Source organism: Artemia franciscana, chromosome 14, assembly GCF_032884065.1.
Source record: "Artemia franciscana chromosome 14, ASM3288406v1, whole genome shotgun sequence".
Classification (NCBI taxonomy): domain Eukaryota; kingdom Metazoa; phylum Arthropoda; class Branchiopoda; order Anostraca; family Artemiidae; genus Artemia; species Artemia franciscana.
This window is the reverse complement of record NC_088876.1, coordinates 33,479,992-33,497,963: the sequence shown is the minus strand read 5'-3', so window position 1 is coordinate 33,497,963 and position 17,972 is coordinate 33,479,992. Positions and strand designations below refer to the sequence as shown.

Below are 17,972 nucleotides of genomic sequence, written 5' to 3'. Positions count from 1 at the left end.
AACATCTTTTCAGTAGCATGCTCATTATACCCAGAGGCTTTTCTTTGCAATGACTTTTCGAGAGCAAGCATTTGCTTTTCTTCTTCTACAAGCTTCCTTTGTCCTTTGTCACCCTTTTTTTCCTGCTCTCTGGTTATCAAGATAAATTCTGTAACTCTCGTGCAGACGGCGCAAGCTTTATCACAGCTCAAGTTAAAGAAACACTTTAGGCTCTCCCACTAAACCTGCGCACACACCGTTTATTTCCAACAACCGAGCGTCCAATGTTCGCTCACTCATTAATGCCCTCTCACTGAGAATCCTTCCGGGCAATGAAAAGCATCTCTCAACGCTGGCTGAGCCGTGCAGAATAGCGTGTTTTTTATCACCACCGTCAAATTCGAGTATATTTCATCCTCAAATTAAGGTTTTTTTCATCGATCCTATTCGGTTCTGAGGAAAACTAACTGATTTGCACAGATTCAAACCCGTCTAAGAGGAAATCCGTTCTCAACATGATGGGAAGGCTTCGAGCAAAAATAGTAAGCCCTGGACAGGTTGACTTACGACATCTGAGCAGGGTGTAGGAAAAACTAACTTTTCAAAAATGACAAAAATTTCCCAAGAGTTCGATTCAATACATACTTGGTACTTGAAACGAACTGCTTCTGGACATGCTGTAAGAAATACCGTTTTGGCAATTCATCGGCCACCACAATGTCAACTAGAGGCAAGAATTTCTTCCCGTCTTCAAATAGTTTCACGTCCAAATCAACCCTCAGTCTCTCGAACGGCTTTAGGTCTTAAAATGCGCCAAGCAAGCGTCAAAACCAGGTCCTACGGTCCTAGGCAGGACCGTAGGACCATGACGGTCCTAACCAGGACCGTAACCATGACGGTCATAACCAGGACCGTAACCATGATGGTCCTAACCAGGACCGTAACCATGACGGTCATAACCAGGACCTAACCATGACGCAGGTCCTACGTATACGCTTCATGGATTAGTGGTTCTTCACGCTTGAGTTTTCAAGTGATATGTGCAAACAGTTCGAAGCTGTCAATCTGGAACTGACATCGCTTTCAAAGTCGACTGTTTGAGCAGTTTTGCAATATCTTTGTCAACTCAGGATTTCATCAGTCTTCCATTCTTCATAGGAACGAAAACGGTATAATATTCAACAAGTTCTGACCAATACTTTATCATTCTAGCAGCAGCAGGAGCGATTGACAACAAAGGGGTTGGTTCGTGTTTGATAAAACTCAACTTGGGAACGTCAGGTTACTCTTCGGTTTTTTTATGGTCCTCAATCCGAGAAGGCCAGCCATGGAAAAATTGTAAATTTTAAGATCAAATCTGAGAAAGTTTCGCCAAATTCATCAAGACCCTTTATAAAAGCATTGTGCTCAAAGTGAATTCTACACGTCCCAACGTCAAGTTGTCCCACACTCCCAGTTAACATCTGTTTCCCACTATCAACTTTTTATTGGCGTTCAATCCATCATTAATCACTGTAAACAGTTCCGAAATGGAAAACGTTTACGAACAAGTCTAAACCTAGAGCAATGTGCCACAAGGCATCACACTGTAGTAATCTATTACTAAAAATTGTATCATTGACTTGATAGATAAAAGTCAACCTATCCACTGTATCTAGCACCATTCCAACTGATAGATCGAATTCATATTCATACCATAGAGTCCCTTTAGGAAGACCTCTGTAAAGAGGGTCTACCCGGCCTTATAGCTCCACCCGTTTCGGAGATGCCATCCTTATTTCATAGACTATTTTGATCGTGCGCTTTGCAACTATCCAATGATCTGTTAAGATCATGTGGATAAAAGAACAGAAACACAATGATGCTCTCGTTTTTTGGTTTTGGAGGGGAGGCATAAACCTCTAACGAAGGACTTTCATACTTGGCGATTCCAATCGTGTACTTTTCGATCTGACGCCATTTTGAGAGGTTTCCGGAGGGTTTTTTCCCAAAAATTTCAAAAGAAAATTTTGAGACTACAAATTACTGTCGAGTTAAAAGTGAATCACAATTACCACACATGGGCTTATTTTAGTTGAGTATTTTTTAGCAGTGACTTTTTGAAAACATTTTTTTAATTTCCGGCTACCATGGGCCGAGGGTCGTTCTCTACTAGGTTGCAGCCACAGCTGCAATAATGATATTAAGGATTGGGTATGTAAGGGTATACAACAATGGTACTTGTTGAAATTATTAGTCCCTTTAGAGCAAACTGAAAAAAAATGACAAACCTCTCTAATATTACACATCTCTAACAAAGAAAACAATAAGTCCGTCACCTTAAGTGACTCCAGAGGCAAAGGGAGTCAAACTTTTTCATCCATCATTATAAAAAAAAAAAAAAAAAAAAAAAAAAAAAAAAAAAAAAATGAAGCTCCTTGAAATTCTGCAGTCTTGAGGATACTAAAAGTCACTAACACTCTAAAAAGGCTTCTTGGCTGAAGCATTGATATGGCTAAATCTTGCAAAAAGAGACTTTTAGGGACTTGGGAGCAGATTTAGAGGCTTTTAAGGACCTTCTCTAGCTTTGGGAACCTCGCGGCAGCCCTGGAGTTTTAACATAACTCACACATCCCAACTTTTAAATAAATTACTATCACAGTACACCCGTCATCTTTTAAAGCCAAGTATTTCAATAAAGTCAGAATATATCTTTCTGCTATGGTTTGTGTATTTATCTATGTGCTATACCTAATACAATACAAGATGATAGTATAATAATAAGATATATTATAATAATATAACATAGTAATATTAATATAATAATATTATACAATAATATAAGATAGAACTTATCTATATGCTACATCTAATATAATATAATAATAATAATATAAGATATATAATAATATAAGGTACTTGTATTATATGCCTGTGACCAAATATTTTTCTAATATGTTTCTGTGACGCTCAATCCTAATGAAATATACCTAAGTATGATTAAAAAAAATAATACTTTAGAAACAAATTTGGGCTATTTATTTACACATTAGGGGGGGGGGGGTGTGGGTAAATTAAAGCGAGTTTGCATGCCTAATGTGTGAAGTGTTTTCTAACTTCACACTGTCCAAATATTTTACCCCCCCCCCCTACTAACATGCAAATATATAGCCCAAATTATATATTTTCCGTCACTTCTGTTCCTTCTCTTTGTCTTGTCTCACGCTAAGCTGAAAAAAGCTAACAAAAAAAAAACGGTTCTGCAATGCGTCAATGAATGAACAACTTTAGCGGTGGGAGGTTTATCATAGAATTTATCTATCTGCTACACTAAAAATCCACAGGGAGAAAAACGGGTTTATCCGCTTTCAACAGCCAAAAACTAATACACACATACTAGAATAACAGACCCCAGGATACACGACAAGCAAGAAATGGACTGCCAAAGATGAAAAGAAGACAGACTTCGGACAACTGATTGATGAGAGTCTTATCTTCACTTATTTCACCTATTCGGACAGCAAAATATTCACAGTTTTGCGATTTTTCCGAAAATTGATGAATGCATCTACCAGCCATTGATCAAGGACCATCAAGCTTTGATAGTTAAAACAATGGCGTAGCTAGATTCTGGCTAGGGAGATTTCGAAGACCATTCCAAGTACATAAGGAGCATAAGGTGTATATCAGGTTTAAGGTGTATTATTTTAAAAACTTTTTCCACAAGATAAGTTTTTCAAAGAAAAGTAAAGAGCTCTATTTAACCAAAAATGAGCAAATATGAAGTCAAATAATCTTCCAAGCGTAACACTACCATAAATTGCTATCGATAAATAAATGAAACTCAAAACAAACAGAAATTACTATAAATATTAGAATCAAACTCAAAACGAGCAAAAATTAACATGAGCAGGGCTGATAACCCCCATGCCTTCTCAAGACCAGACCAGAGCACAATTTGCACTTTACTGAAAAATTAAACAAAAAAACAAAGAAATGACCATGGATTGTCAGTTTAATTGGCATATACTGACATATCTTCCCTAAGGTTTTGCTAATTCTTCATTTATGAAAGTGAGAAATACGAAAACATTTCAAACGTATTTTGTTTTGCAGTAAAGCGCAAATTGGGTTATGGTCTTGAGAAGGCACAGGGGTTATCACCCCTACTCAAGTAAAAATTTGCTCGTTTTGAGTTTGACTCTGCTATTTATTGTAACTTCTGTTTGTTTTGAGTTTCATTTATTTATTGATAGCGATTTGTGGTAGTGCTGCGGTTGTGCAGTACAGTATTGGATAGCAGTATCCCCAAAAGTCCCCTGTTGGGGGGGGGGAAGGGTATCTTCAAAGACATAAATTTCCGGTTCTTTCAAACACATTGAACAAAATGGCCATCTCAAAATTTTGAGATTGGGAAAATGTGTTTGGGAAAATGGTGGGCGTAGGAGGGGGTTAGTTGGCCTCCAATCACTTTTGACTAATAAAGAGGGCACTGGCCCTTTCAATTTCCAATCAAATGAACTGTATTTGAACTTTCAAAGACAACAAATGGCAATCTAAAAATTTCTATCAGATACATTTCAGGAAAATACGAGGCGTGGGGGGGGGGTATCCACTCTCCGATTACTCTGACACTTAAAAAGAGCACTAGAACTGGTTATCATGGTTATCTCAACATTTCCATTGGATGTGTTTAGGGAAATGGTGGACGTGGAAGGGGGTTAGTTGCCCTCCAATCCTTTCGACTATTAAAAAGGCCACTGGCTCTTTCAATTTCTAATAGAATAAGCTGTTTTTGAACCTTCTAAGACAACAAATGTTAATCTCAAAATTTGTATCTGATACATTTCGGGAGAAGACGAGGTGTGGTGGGGGGGGGTATCCACCCTCTGATCACTTTGAATCTTAACAAGAGCACTAGAACTTCTGATTACCAATTCAATGAGACCCCTCCAAAGTTTATTCGATCGCCCTTTCTATATATATATATACCTTATATTCCCCCAGTATATCTTATAACCCCTGCCCTGAGGGCCCTGGGGGGGATGTCATCCTCAAAGTCATAATCTCCAGACCTTTCAACTACGTTGAACAAAATGGCTACCTCAAAATTCTAACTGTGCTTAGGAAAATGGTGGGCATGGGGGGGGGTAATTGACCTCCAATCACTTTCAACCATGAAAAAGAACACTAGCCCTTTCAATTTCCAGTCGAATTCGAAATTCATACGTCAAAAAATGGTCACACAAAATTTCTATCAGATGCACTTCGGGAAAATACAAGATGTGGGGGGGGTATCCACCCTCCGATCACTCTGAATCTTAAAAAGGACACTAGAACATCTGATTTCCAATCAAATGAGCCCATTCTGAGTTTTTACGATAATCCTTTCTATATATACCTTATATGCTCCCAGGGCATAACTTATAACCCATCCCTGAGAGTTGTGGGGGGAGGGTCTTATCCTCGAAAAAATAATTTTCCGACCTTTCAATTACGTTGAACAAAATGGCAATCTCAAAACTTTGATCGGACGTATGTGGGGAAATAGTGGGTGTTGTAGGATGGGTTAGTTGCCCTCCAATCACTATTGACTATTAAAAAGGGCACTAGTCTTACTAACTTTCAATCAAATGATCTCTTTTCGAAGCTTCTACGACAACAAGCATTGCGCTTATATCCCTCTTTATATCCTATGATAAAGAAAATTTTGTAGCGATTATGTCTGAAGTGACGATGCGGCATGGAAATTGATGGCGGGTCTTAACACGGAACACGTTTCACGTGTTTCAACTACGCCATCTAGAGATTTTGCGTACACTGCGATGTGACAAAGTATGAATGGTTATTTGTCTAGCTGAAAAAGTTATACCCTTTACACTTAAGACAACTATTCCGTGAAATTAAGCCAGGCCACTAGCCAAATTCTAGCTACGCAACTGCTTTAGCTGTAAAAGCTTGCCTATCTTCCGGGAAAATTATATTACGTAAAATGTAGGGTCAGGAGGAAGAGTAGAGTGATGAAGACTGGACTTATTATCAATTGTTTCTATTATATTTTATTTATCTATAATTTTAATTCAGTTATTTCTATGTGTATTCCTATGTTGTATTTTTGCTTCTTATTGTTTACTTTATAGGCTATTATTTCGACTTATTTATAGTAAAATAAATAAATTATTTGATTTAATTACGTTAACGCGGTAGTTCCATAGTTGCGGGAACGTGTGACGTTTAAGTTACGTGGACACGAACCATAATGGGAATTTCCCAAGCACCAAAACACTGATTTTTATTTTATGCAATTGTGGCTCTTAAACGATGAACTTGAAACAGGACGAGGTCTTCGATAAAAGGGCTTTGGCTGCGGGACAGGCTAATCGGGACAAGCGATCTTCTCTTGCTGTCATGTGCGCCGCCAGGCGTAGCAGGACCCAAGTTTAAATATCTAAATGCATGCATATATCTCATTTAAAAGAACATCTTTAAGGAGGAGAAATACTTACAGCTATATCCAAGGAAGGTTATATACACATAATAGCCAATGGATATTACCCACAGAAGATTGCCGAAGACCCTTGATAGAAACCAATCTTGACTTATAAAAACTGCAAAAACAAAGCGATTAATGGGTATCATTTTGAATTTCCTAGAATTCAAACGTGGAGCTTTGTGTCTGCTCTCCAAGGGCGCCGGCAGAGAATTTTCCGCGGAGGGGGAGGGGGCAGGCGCCAAAATAGCAGTGGTGGGTAGGTAACAGGGAATATATTTAAGGATATTTTTCGTAGGAATAAGTTTATTTTTAAATACCTTTAAGAAAAAACTCTCAAATAAAAAGAGCAATTAAATTGCATGCAAAATGAAACAAAATACAGTAAATTTTGAACGACAAAGACTCCTAGCAAAGGGATCAATTTATTTAACCAATAATATATGTAATTATTATGTGTTTGATCTTAAAAGAAAATCAAACTCAAACTGAAATTACAGAAAGATTTGTTTATTTATTTATTGAACACTCATCATTCACTTAACATGACAAGACGAAGTGGAAGAAATAAAACACAATAAAAAACAAAAGAAAAGGACAAGAAGAAGAAGATGTCGATTATTGCTTTAGCTCTTATCAACAACAATTACGGATAAAAATAAACCATGAATTAGTGGCAAATTTAAAGATTACTACAAATAACTTCTTTTTCTTCCAACGATTTATCTAGTCCTGATTTTGATTTTAAAAGAAATGTTAGGCATTGATGATCTTATCCAATTAATTAATTGATGATCAATTGATGATATAATTAATTATAATTAATTAATATAATTGATTAATTGATGATATAATTAATTGATTATATAATTAATTAATTGATGATCAATTGATGATCAAAATCCAAAATACAATCAGTATTACTACCATTTTCAATTTGTTTCGTTCGTTTTACCTCGGCTTGTCTTTCGTCATTATAAAATAAACATCGCTGAACCTAGTGTTTTTTAACAAGAGTATGGTAGCCATTGGTGAATTTACCCATATCAAAATCCCAAACCCAATAATTATTGCATTAATTATTTATTCAAAATCATGTGCAATTTCGCATGACGTCGCAGATACCAAAACACTAAATACAGTGCAGATAGAAAAACACTTCTTTCCCAGCTTTTCCCCAAGAGTCATATTTTTGCTTTAACTATTTTGTAATATAATTCAGTAACAACCAGGAATGCTTCAATGTCTATGCCCTCTGATATACTTAAACTAGCTGTTGTGAGCTTCTAGCTGTTGTGCCTCTCCCTGTTGGACAGGGTTCAAGTCTTGGTTTCGCTAGTTATGGTAAAGGGAGACAATGTTTTCATTTCTATTTGTCTCGAACTACTAATTTAACTTCTAATAAGTCTTTCTATATATAATAAGCCACACCATGTCACTCGTTGCAGCCATGACCTTATTTATGCTTTTCATAATAAATAAGCCTGTCAAAAGCATAGAACATAGCTGCCCGGTACAATAGACAATAAACAGGTATAATAAACAAGATACAAGGTCATGACATTAGTTAGCAGTTTCCAAAATGATGAAATATACAGAATGAGAGGAAGAGCTATTGCACTGAAAAGGCTAGCTAGCGAATGTCGGTTGAATCATTGACGCATGATTCCGCATGGAAATGCATTTCCACAGGCGGAAATTTCCGCATTTCCACAGACGCATGCATTTCCGCAGGCAGAAATGCATAGATGAACCTATAGGGAGACCAAGATACATGAGGTGATCGACAGGTTGAACCGAAGAATTCCCAAGTTTGATTGAATTTAGTAGATCGCTCTTCCAGTTGAAAAGGACTATTTCGTACTTGACAAAATTGCAATATAGACCAGGCTTTAGGTCTTCTGCGGTAGGAAAAACATCACTGACTCGTTGCAGTGTGTGACTAAGATTCATCGTCAGCATAATCAATTAGTGACAGATTTCTTGACGATAAAATTAATGAGGAGGGACATAGATCCTGAGCGTCAAGGACGTGATTATTAAATAGACCTTGTGAAGAAACTGCTCCTTTGCGTGCACCTTTTAAAACCAGAATAAGCTTTGTTCGAGCAACAGGAGGCATATTCTTAACGGGCGGTAATTTTAGTCGAATGCGCAGTCGAGAATACATGGCCTGAAGTGTAAGAACAACTGCAGGGCTTAGTCTTGCAGCTTTCAGAGGCATTGCAGGGTGTATTAGCGAGTCAAACGTAGTCATTTTCGTAGATTAGCGAGTCATTTTCGTAGATTAGCGAGTCATTTTCGTAGATTAGCGAGTCATTTTCGTAAATTATAACACATGTAGAATTGTTTTTATTCAGTTTCCTAGACCTTAGAATAGATTACAGAAGGAGTAGAGACACTCAAAAATCATCCTGCCTACATAGATACCACGCTTTGATTTTATAACGGCCATGTAAAATATACCTCTTTCATAACAGGACAATTCTCCCCCTCGAACTTAAATACCTTATATATTAGCACATTAAAATTTTAAACAAGGTCCAGTCAACACTTTTGTAGTAGCCATTCAATAAGTGGCAACGTAGGCCTAGACTAAATTAAATGAAGAGATATTAGGAGGCATGTAACTTGAGACGGAAACAAATTCAAAATGTTTCAATTCAAACAAATTCAACAAATTCAAAATGTTTTAGATACTAAATAATTGGGTTTTTAAGGTAAATTTAGATAATTATGGTAAGCTTGGTAAGGAGAGCTTGTATATTTTCACCTGAAAAATATTTTAAAGTCTGGAAAGAGCACAATTACGTTATGTTACGTTTTCATTACGTTATTAAATTTAAAAAAATTGATTGCGTTATAGTTTTATTTAAAATTAAGTTTTGAATTAATTACTAAATTTTAATGTAAAATTTAAATCAACCTTATAAATAATGTTATGGTTTAAAACGTTGAGTTTTATGAGTATCTCGTTAACTGATTTACGAAACTCACTAACAGTAATACATTTTATGCGCTTATATGAAAATGTAAACGTTAATTTGACATAACGTCTAGTAAATTTAATACGACTGCAAGCTTTTTTTTTTTACTTTTTCTTTCCGTTGATCAGAAACAAACTTATTACTGCGAATAAATCGAACTTATAATCAAATAGTCTTATAGAATAAATAATATTAATAACTAACAACAATATATAAAATAAATAATAAAATGATTAACTAAATAGTCATTTAATAATAAATGAGATTGAAATAAATATAGCAAATCTGAAAATGAATGCATTGCAGAAACAGAATTACAGCACCTTACTGTGACAAAATTCATAGAAGAAATAGAATTGCAGTTGTTAACTTTGGTAGAATGTATAGAAGAAATAGTAAAATAGTCTTATGATATGATAAATAATATTAATAACTAATAACAATATATAATAAATAATAACATGATTAAGACTCGAATTAAACACAGCAAATTTAAAAAATGAATGCATTACAGAAATAGATATACAGCAACTTACTGCGACAAAATTCATAGAAGAAATAGAAGAATGTATAGAAGAAATAGAATAGCAGCAACTAACTTTGGTAGAATGTACAGAAGAAATACAGGAATGCATAGAAGAAATTGAACTGCAGTAAGTAACTTTGGTAGAATACATAGAAGAAATTGAATTGCAGCAACTTACTGTGATAAAAGAAGAGTTGAACTAGATGGAGTAGAATTAATGAAGGGAAGTAGGCATTCAAGTGAACGTCAAACGTATAGCCCCATTCTACATCCTCATTCAAACATTGGGGTTTTCGAAAGTACCGATTTAAAACAAACCTATAAGAGATATATCGGGTTGAAATTAATCAGAATGATCACAAAAAGGGCATAAATGGGCATAAAAATGTAGATCAATCGACAACTTTTGACAAGAATTAGATTATTTTTTTTTAGCCGTTTTTACATTTGTAGCTTTTCTTTTTTCTTAAAGCAGTGATACAAAATACAGTCCATTACCGTTGGACTGCAGTGCAACGGCAAAAATAAGGCTGATAAAAATAACCTGCGCTGAGCTAATGCATATGGCAAAATTTCAAGATTAATGATAGCCCCCCCCCTTCTGTAAAAATAATTAAAAGATCTAGATTTAAGCATGCTCGTAGAGAAGTAACAATTTGCTCGGCAAGCCCTATTTTGGAAACACTGGTTTCCTTGGTGTCAAGTATTTGTTTTCGCTTCTGTATTGATTCCAAATTTTTCCCTCCTCCCGGCAAAAAGTGTTGAAAAGTTATAATAATGTTTTATAATTTGTTTTAGTAATGCTATTAAAATATTATTTTACCTACCACTCTCCCTTCTGTACCGTAAGCCATAGGAATGTGATCTTTGTCATTTTAATATTTCAAATATTTCATTTGCATTTTAAATAATTATAATTATAATATTTAAAATGCATTCTAAATGCATTTTAAATATTTCAAAAATAAGAGAGGAGCTGTCACCCTGCAGTACCCACATAACAGGTTTAGTCCACAAGTATTCCTTTGAACAAAAAGAGTTTAGGGGGTATATACCCCTTATCCTCGTTTTGAATATTTGTTTGAAAGTTCACAAAAAATTGAAAAATTTATGCATAAAATATACTTCTCAAGGCTTCAGGTACCCTCACCAACAAGAAAACCTACTTACCCTACTGGATAATAGCTGACACGAACATATACCACTATGCATAATTTTTGAGACCTTAAATTAGTCAATTTAGTTATATGAAACTTAAAAATAACGATCAGTAGTAGCCCATATATGTTTGGAAACCACCTAGTCAGCGCATGAGCGGTAGGCAGCGCACAACCATGGGTCAGTCACAAGAGAATGAGGTAAGCATACAAGAAGGTCAATAGAAGAACTTTAATCGTTGGTCCAAGATCAAGTGATATGGAGGGCAATAACTGGTGCCTTAAGCCCAATCAAGGTGTGGTAGGACCCAAATCTAAGTAAGTCACTGGCAGCCGTTTATAGTATATGGAATGCGTGTATATGTGGGAATGAATAAGCAACTGCGTGAAATTATAATCACGACAGTGGGAAGATCGATTTAAATCTTGTAGATAAGTTTAAATCGTTGGTTTTCTCGTTAGTTAATTTACGATTAATTTTAAAACGTAGGTTTTTAATTTAAAAAATTGGAATTTTCAGCAATAGCATTTTAGCTGTCTTCAGGCAAAAACCATTGGTCATAAGCCACAAGATGACAGAAAAAGTCAGTTTGCTGTAATGCAATATCTATTATTACTTGAGAAAAGCACTAAAACTTTCAATTTCCGTTCAAGTTAGCCCTCTCCAAACATCCCAGGAACATCGGTTCGACACAATCATCCCTGAAAAAATAACAAATAACTCCCATAGCCGTCCCCTTCCTCCCCCCCTAGAAAAAACAAAATTCGCATTTTTGTAGACATCCCTGAAGAAGGGTTGTCTGATATGCTGAATTTGATGGCATAATTTTCATATATTTTACTTCCCTATTAGGTTTTTTCCCTTTTTTTTCAAAAATTAGGCACATGGTCTATAAAATTTTGGTGGGTAACTTTAAACTAGACTATTTTTAAATATTTAGAATCACAGTAAAAAGAAAAACCGTTTTTGTATATATTTCATGGCCAAAATTTCTTCTAATAGAGCGTCGACTAATATTAGCACGAGTCGCTCCCATTTTTATTCAGAAAATCATTTGATTACCACTTTAATTCTTGATTATCACTTTGATTTTATCATTTGATTTTTATGATTTTCACCTTTATTTCGCTAGCTAGTGGGAAAAAAATGATCATTGTAAACTATTACCAATAAGCCCATTTTCACGAGGAGGGCAGTTAAACTGATATTCACCTCCCATCCTCGTGAGAAAAATTGTCTATTCAACAAAGAGGTTAAGAAAACAATACTTCCGAGTTAACAAGAAAGTTAAACGATTTTTTTTTCTCAAGTTGAATAGAAAAATAACGTTAAGCGATTTCTAAAATAAAAATCATTTTCCACAAAAAAAATATGCTAAAAAAATCCTTGTAAAAAAAAATTATACCAAAAAAAAAATTACTCAAGGCGACAACCCTCAAAAAAATTTCAAAACTTCCTAAGAATTTTGTCGTTTTTGAAATAACAACAATAAAACCATTAAAAATCCCGCTTTTCGGGTATCAGTAGACCTAATATGGGTCCAAGAAGGCAAAAAATGTTCTTATTTTGATGTCATTGGTACGTAAATCACCTTTTGCTTACATATAAAAAAAAATAATGTTAAAAATAGTATATTTTGTCCAAGTAAAATACTATTTTTAAAATGCAATTAGATACCAAAACTGTTTTGTAAAACACAAGAAAGTGTTTTACAAAACATGTAAAACAGTGTTTTACATGTGTAAAACACATGTGTTTTACAAATGTTGTGCAAAATTGATAAAACACAAAATTCGTTAGAAGTGAAAATTAAATTTTATAAACTTTCATTAAAGCCAACTAGAGAAACCAAAATTCTCTTCTTTCAAAAGCATTTAACATTAAAGAGTCAAACTTTCTTTTATGAAAAGGAGTTTGATCCAACTGATGATAAAGATATCTTGTATTCGAAAGTTACAGATATGTCAATATCTGTATGCAGATATTCTATACAGGTGATATGTCAATTAGGGCCGTGAATTCATGGAAATATGAGAAGGCAAATATTTAAAAAAACAATTTCTCAAAATCTAAAGGCTTATTTCTTTTTTATTTTTCAATCAAAATACAAAAAAGGCATTTTTAAAATTTCCGGGAAGGAGTTGCTAACTCGTGTTTTTAGCGTATTTTCGTGTTTTCCATTTCCCAAACTTATTAAAGAAGCTTAAATTTAAAATTAATTAAACTTAAATTCGAATTCTCAGCTTTATTAAACAAGGTCAAGCTTAATTAAAAAATTGACATTCTAAAAGATATAGATTCAAAAGAAAATATCTATTAAGGAAACAACTCTTTCAATGGAAGATGAAAAATTTGCTATGATCTTTCTAAAACCAAATAGAAAAATAAAGCTAAAAGAACACGAGAATAAAAAAAAATTACACACAAATTTGCACATAATAAAATAATACGTCTTTTTTATCGAGCAGATGTACTAAAGTTCAAAGTTTTATAGAAAATGCTGTAAATTTTCATTAGAAATCGAACTTAAATTTTCTAGTGAATAGCTGGGATTTCTTTTATGAAAAAGAATTTGCTTCAACTGCAATTTATTTTTCTCCAACTTAATATTAAAGCATTTTATATTCAGAATTTCAGGTATGTCGATCAGGGGCACCAAACGACGAAAATGTAAGAGAAGGGCATTGATTTGTTTGGGCATTGAAGATACAAAAAAGTGTTTCCCAAAACTTTTTTGTTGAGGTTAGTTATTTCCTTGAATGAATATACCAGAATTAAGTATTCAAATGACGATAATGTAAGGGAAAGGGTATTGATTTGTTTTTGGAATGTTTTCAGTAAAGATACAAAAAAAGTGTCTTCCAACACTATTTTGTTTAGTTATTTCATGCAATGAATATACAAAAAAAGGTATTCAATCGAGGATAATGTAAGGGAAGGGGTATTGATTTGTTTTTTGAATTTTTTCCGTAAAGATACAAAAAAGTGTTTCCCAACACTTTTTTGTTGATTTTTGTTTTTTCCTTAAATGAATATACCAGAATAAAGTATTCAAACGACGATAATGTAAGGGAAGGGGTATAGATTTGTTTTTTGAATGTTTTCAGTGAAGATACAAAAAAGTGTCTTCCAACACTTTTTTTGTTGATTTCAGTTATTTTCTGCAATGAATATACCAAAAAAAAGGTATTCAAACGAGGATAGTGTACGGGAAGTGGTATTGATTTGTCTTTTGAATTTTTTCCGTAAAGATACAAAAATGTTTTTCCCAACACTTTTTTGTTGATTTTAGTTTTTTCCTTAAATGAATATACCAGAATAAAGTATTCAAACGACGATAATGTAAGGGAAGGGGTATAGATTTGTTTTTTGAATGTTTTCAGTAAAGATACAAAAAAGTGTCTTCCAACACTTCGCTGCTGAAATCTTCAGCAGCGATTCCTCCTTCCCCCCACGTTGGCACCCTTTATGTCAATATATAATTATAGAACTTTTTTCTAAAGAACAGTTTTAGTTTCCCAAAATAGCTTCTATCAAAATAATAATATTCAAATTTGATTGAAAATTGAGATATTAAAAAGGTGATAACTGTAAAGAAAAACGGTTCTTTTGAGGAAAGGTGAAGGACTGACTATCAATTTTCTAAATATGAACAGAAAAAGAGTTCCAGATGAAAGAATACATTCCAAACAAATTTATATATAATCAGACAAGATATTTGTCTATAGAGCTGAACTTTTTCAGTTTTATCAGCATGAACTCGCGTGCTGAGCAATGGTCTGCGCTGCGGAGGTACTGATCTCCTGATTCGATGCCTTCGGCCGGGAGTGCAGTGCGTGGTTGGGGGTAAATCATCCAACACTTCTCGTGTTTTTTCCCCAGATTTCTCCAGGTATCCATTTAGAGCTGGGTCGACTCTTGTTGAGCTTACAGGTTCACGCCACTAACCCCCGTTCCAAACCAAATAACCAGCGAGACCCAACCCCTATCCTCAGGATTTCAAGTTTAGCAGAACATACGTAAATTTCTTTAGATATCAGATTAAAATTTGTTAAAGATTCGCTGCAGGAAGTTTGAGAAAAAAAATTGTCATTAAAAGCACATTACACGAATTAGAAGAACTTTCTTTTATGAAAAGCAGTTAAATTAGAATTTTTTTAAACTATTAAATTTTGTAGATGCAGATTTTTATAGAAAGCAGTGCAAGTTTTCGCTAAAGTTAAAAGTTAGTTTTAAAGGATAACTAAAAAGGAGAACTAAAAGGAGAGAGGAAAAATAGAAAAACCTAAAAGGAGAACTGTCGTTTCTCTAAAAATTAGCCAAAATTAAATGCAAAAATTAAAACACAAATTCGTAATAAATGCATACGAAACTTCACGTGATTCGGTGAGCATTAATTATTCGAGCCACCTCTACAAAGAAGGCATCTGGTTCATCCCCCAGAGATTAATTGCACCATTGTTAATATATGTTCAAGATAACACATATACACTACATATCAATTAAACGAAGTACATACCATGATACACTTGCAACAACAACAGACACAGCTATGCAGTCAACGAATAGTGTGTACAACAAGAATTTGACAAAACCCACAAAGTGGAGATCCAGCACAAATTTGAATGCGATTGACGTGACTGTAAAGATAAAGCTATAATTCATAAATTATACGATTTTCTAAACGATTTTATATCGTATAGCTACAATAAAAAAATTCATAAATATACACATAATATATACGTATAAATATGTACAATTCATAAATTATACAATTTTAAACGATTTTTATATCGTACTGGTACAAAAAAAAATTCATAAATATAGATATAATATATACGTATAAATACGTACAATTCACAAATTATTCATATTTTAAACAATTTTTATATCGTATAGGTACAATAAAAAATTCATAAATATACGCATAATTTATACATATAGGCTATTTCATAAATTATACGTATTTTAAACTATTTCTATATCGTAAGCTATAATGAAAAAAAAAGTATGCACAGAATGCAGAAACTATAATTGCTCCGAAGAACTTCAAAACATCCCCCCCTTGGACCCTTAGGCTGGTTCATACCTAAAAACCACAATTTTCTAATTTTTCTTTCATTTATTTAAAAATTGTGACGGTTTTAGGCCAGTTCTGAAATTTGAGTCAGTGTTACGACGCTGAATTGTGAAAACAAATTATCATAAATTTGACAACTCTTTTCGTCAACAAAAATTCAAACATTAACAGCCTGTTAAAGCCCAGAGACAACTACACCACCAAAAATCAGCTATAGCTTCTTAAGCTGTTTGATGTTTTTCCTTTATTTCTCACTTATTTTTCTTCACGTTAAACTTACATAAAAAAACTAGTTTTTTTAACTGAAAGTAAGGAGCGACATTAAAACTTAAAACGAACAGAAATTACTCCGTATATGAAATGGGTTGTCCCCTCCGCAATCCCTCGCTCTTTACGCTAAAGCTTTTAATTGTTTTAAAAAGCAGAATCGTGGCAAACAGTCAAACTTTAGCGTAAAGAGCGAGAGATTGCGGAGGGGACAACCCATTTCATATACGGAGTAATTTCTGTTCGTTTTAAGTTTTAATGTCGCTCCTTACTTTCAGTTAAAAAACTAGTTTTTTTATGTAATTTCTGAACGTTTTTGAATTAATGCATGTTTGATTTTGGCTCTACACACATAAATTATTAAAATGAAATTTGCATATTAATTCCTTTTTTGGCTAAATGGCATTCTCTTAGTTTTGATCAGGCGATTTTGAGAAATAAGGGATGGGGAAGGAGGCCTAGTTGCCATGCGATTTTTCGGTTACATAAAAAGGCAACTATAAATTTTAATTTTTAACAAATTTTTTTATTAGTAAAAAATATACGTAACTTAAGAATTAACTTACGTAACAAACTTTTATATTCTTTAATTTTTATTATGTATATGAGGGGGTTTGTACCCTCGTTAATATCTCGTTCTTTACACTAAATCGTAAGTTTTGTCCCAATTTTTTAAGAATGACCCCTGAATCAGAAAGGCCGTAGAATAAATAGTTGAAATTACTAAAAATACTATAGCATAAAGAGCGAGGTATTTATCTCCTCCTAAATACCTCGCTCTTTATGCTAAAGTATTTTTTGAACCAATCATATGCTTAGTAATCTCTGTTCGTTTTAAGTTTCAATGCTACTCTTTACTTTCAATTGAAAAAACTTATCCATGTTTATTTTTTCATTTTTTTATAGCAATTTTAGAAAATCCTGCGCCCTTTTCATTGAATTTCTGTTCCCCCATGACATATTTCTCCAAGGAAAGATCCTCCCACATAGCCCCCTCCCCTCAACCCACCCCCAAAACCAAAAAAAAATCCCCTGAAAACGACTGTACACTTCCCAATAGCCATTATTATATGTAAACACTGGTCGAAGTTTGTAACTTGCAGCCCCTCCAGCAGAGACTGTGGGGGAGGGGGGTAAGTCATTCCCAAAGACATATTTATTATGGTTTTTGACTATGCGGAACAAAATGGCTATCTCAAAATTTTGATCTGTTGACTTTGGAGAAAAATGATTGTGGGAGGGGGCCTAGGTGCCCTCCAATTTTTTGATCACTTAAAAAGGGCACTAGAACTTTTCATTTCCGTTAGAATGAGCCCTCTTGCGACATTCTAGGACCACTTGGTCGATACGATGACCCCTGAAAAAATAAACAAACAAAAAAACAAACAAATAAACACGCACCCGTGATTTGTCTTCTGGCAAAAAATACGAAATTCCACACTTTTGTAGATAGGAGCTTGAAAATTTTGCTAGAGGATTCTCTGATACGCCGAATGCGATGGTGTG

The 17,972-nt window shown here is 34.1% G+C and overlaps 1 protein-coding gene across 4 annotated transcripts in view; it reads right to left on the bottom strand.

Annotated features, from left to right (window-relative positions):
- LOC136035608 (protein unc-50 homolog) overlaps positions 1 to 17,972 on the bottom strand; it is a 110,811-nt gene that overhangs the window by 3,501 nt on the left and 89,338 nt on the right. For 2 of the 4 annotated variants that reach the window (XM_065717490.1, XM_065717487.1), the window contains exons 3-5: positions 15,639 to 15,759; positions 10,140 to 10,279; positions 6,465 to 6,566 (exon numbers count right to left, since the gene is read on the bottom strand). The exons of the other annotated variants lie outside the window; for them this stretch is intronic. In XM_065717490.1, coding sequence (XP_065573562.1) covers positions 6,465 to 6,566; positions 10,140 to 10,279; positions 15,639 to 15,759 — 363 coding nt within the window. The remainder of the gene's footprint in view (positions 1 to 6,464; positions 6,567 to 10,139; positions 10,280 to 15,638; positions 15,760 to 17,972) is intronic. 4 annotated transcript variants of the gene reach the window in all.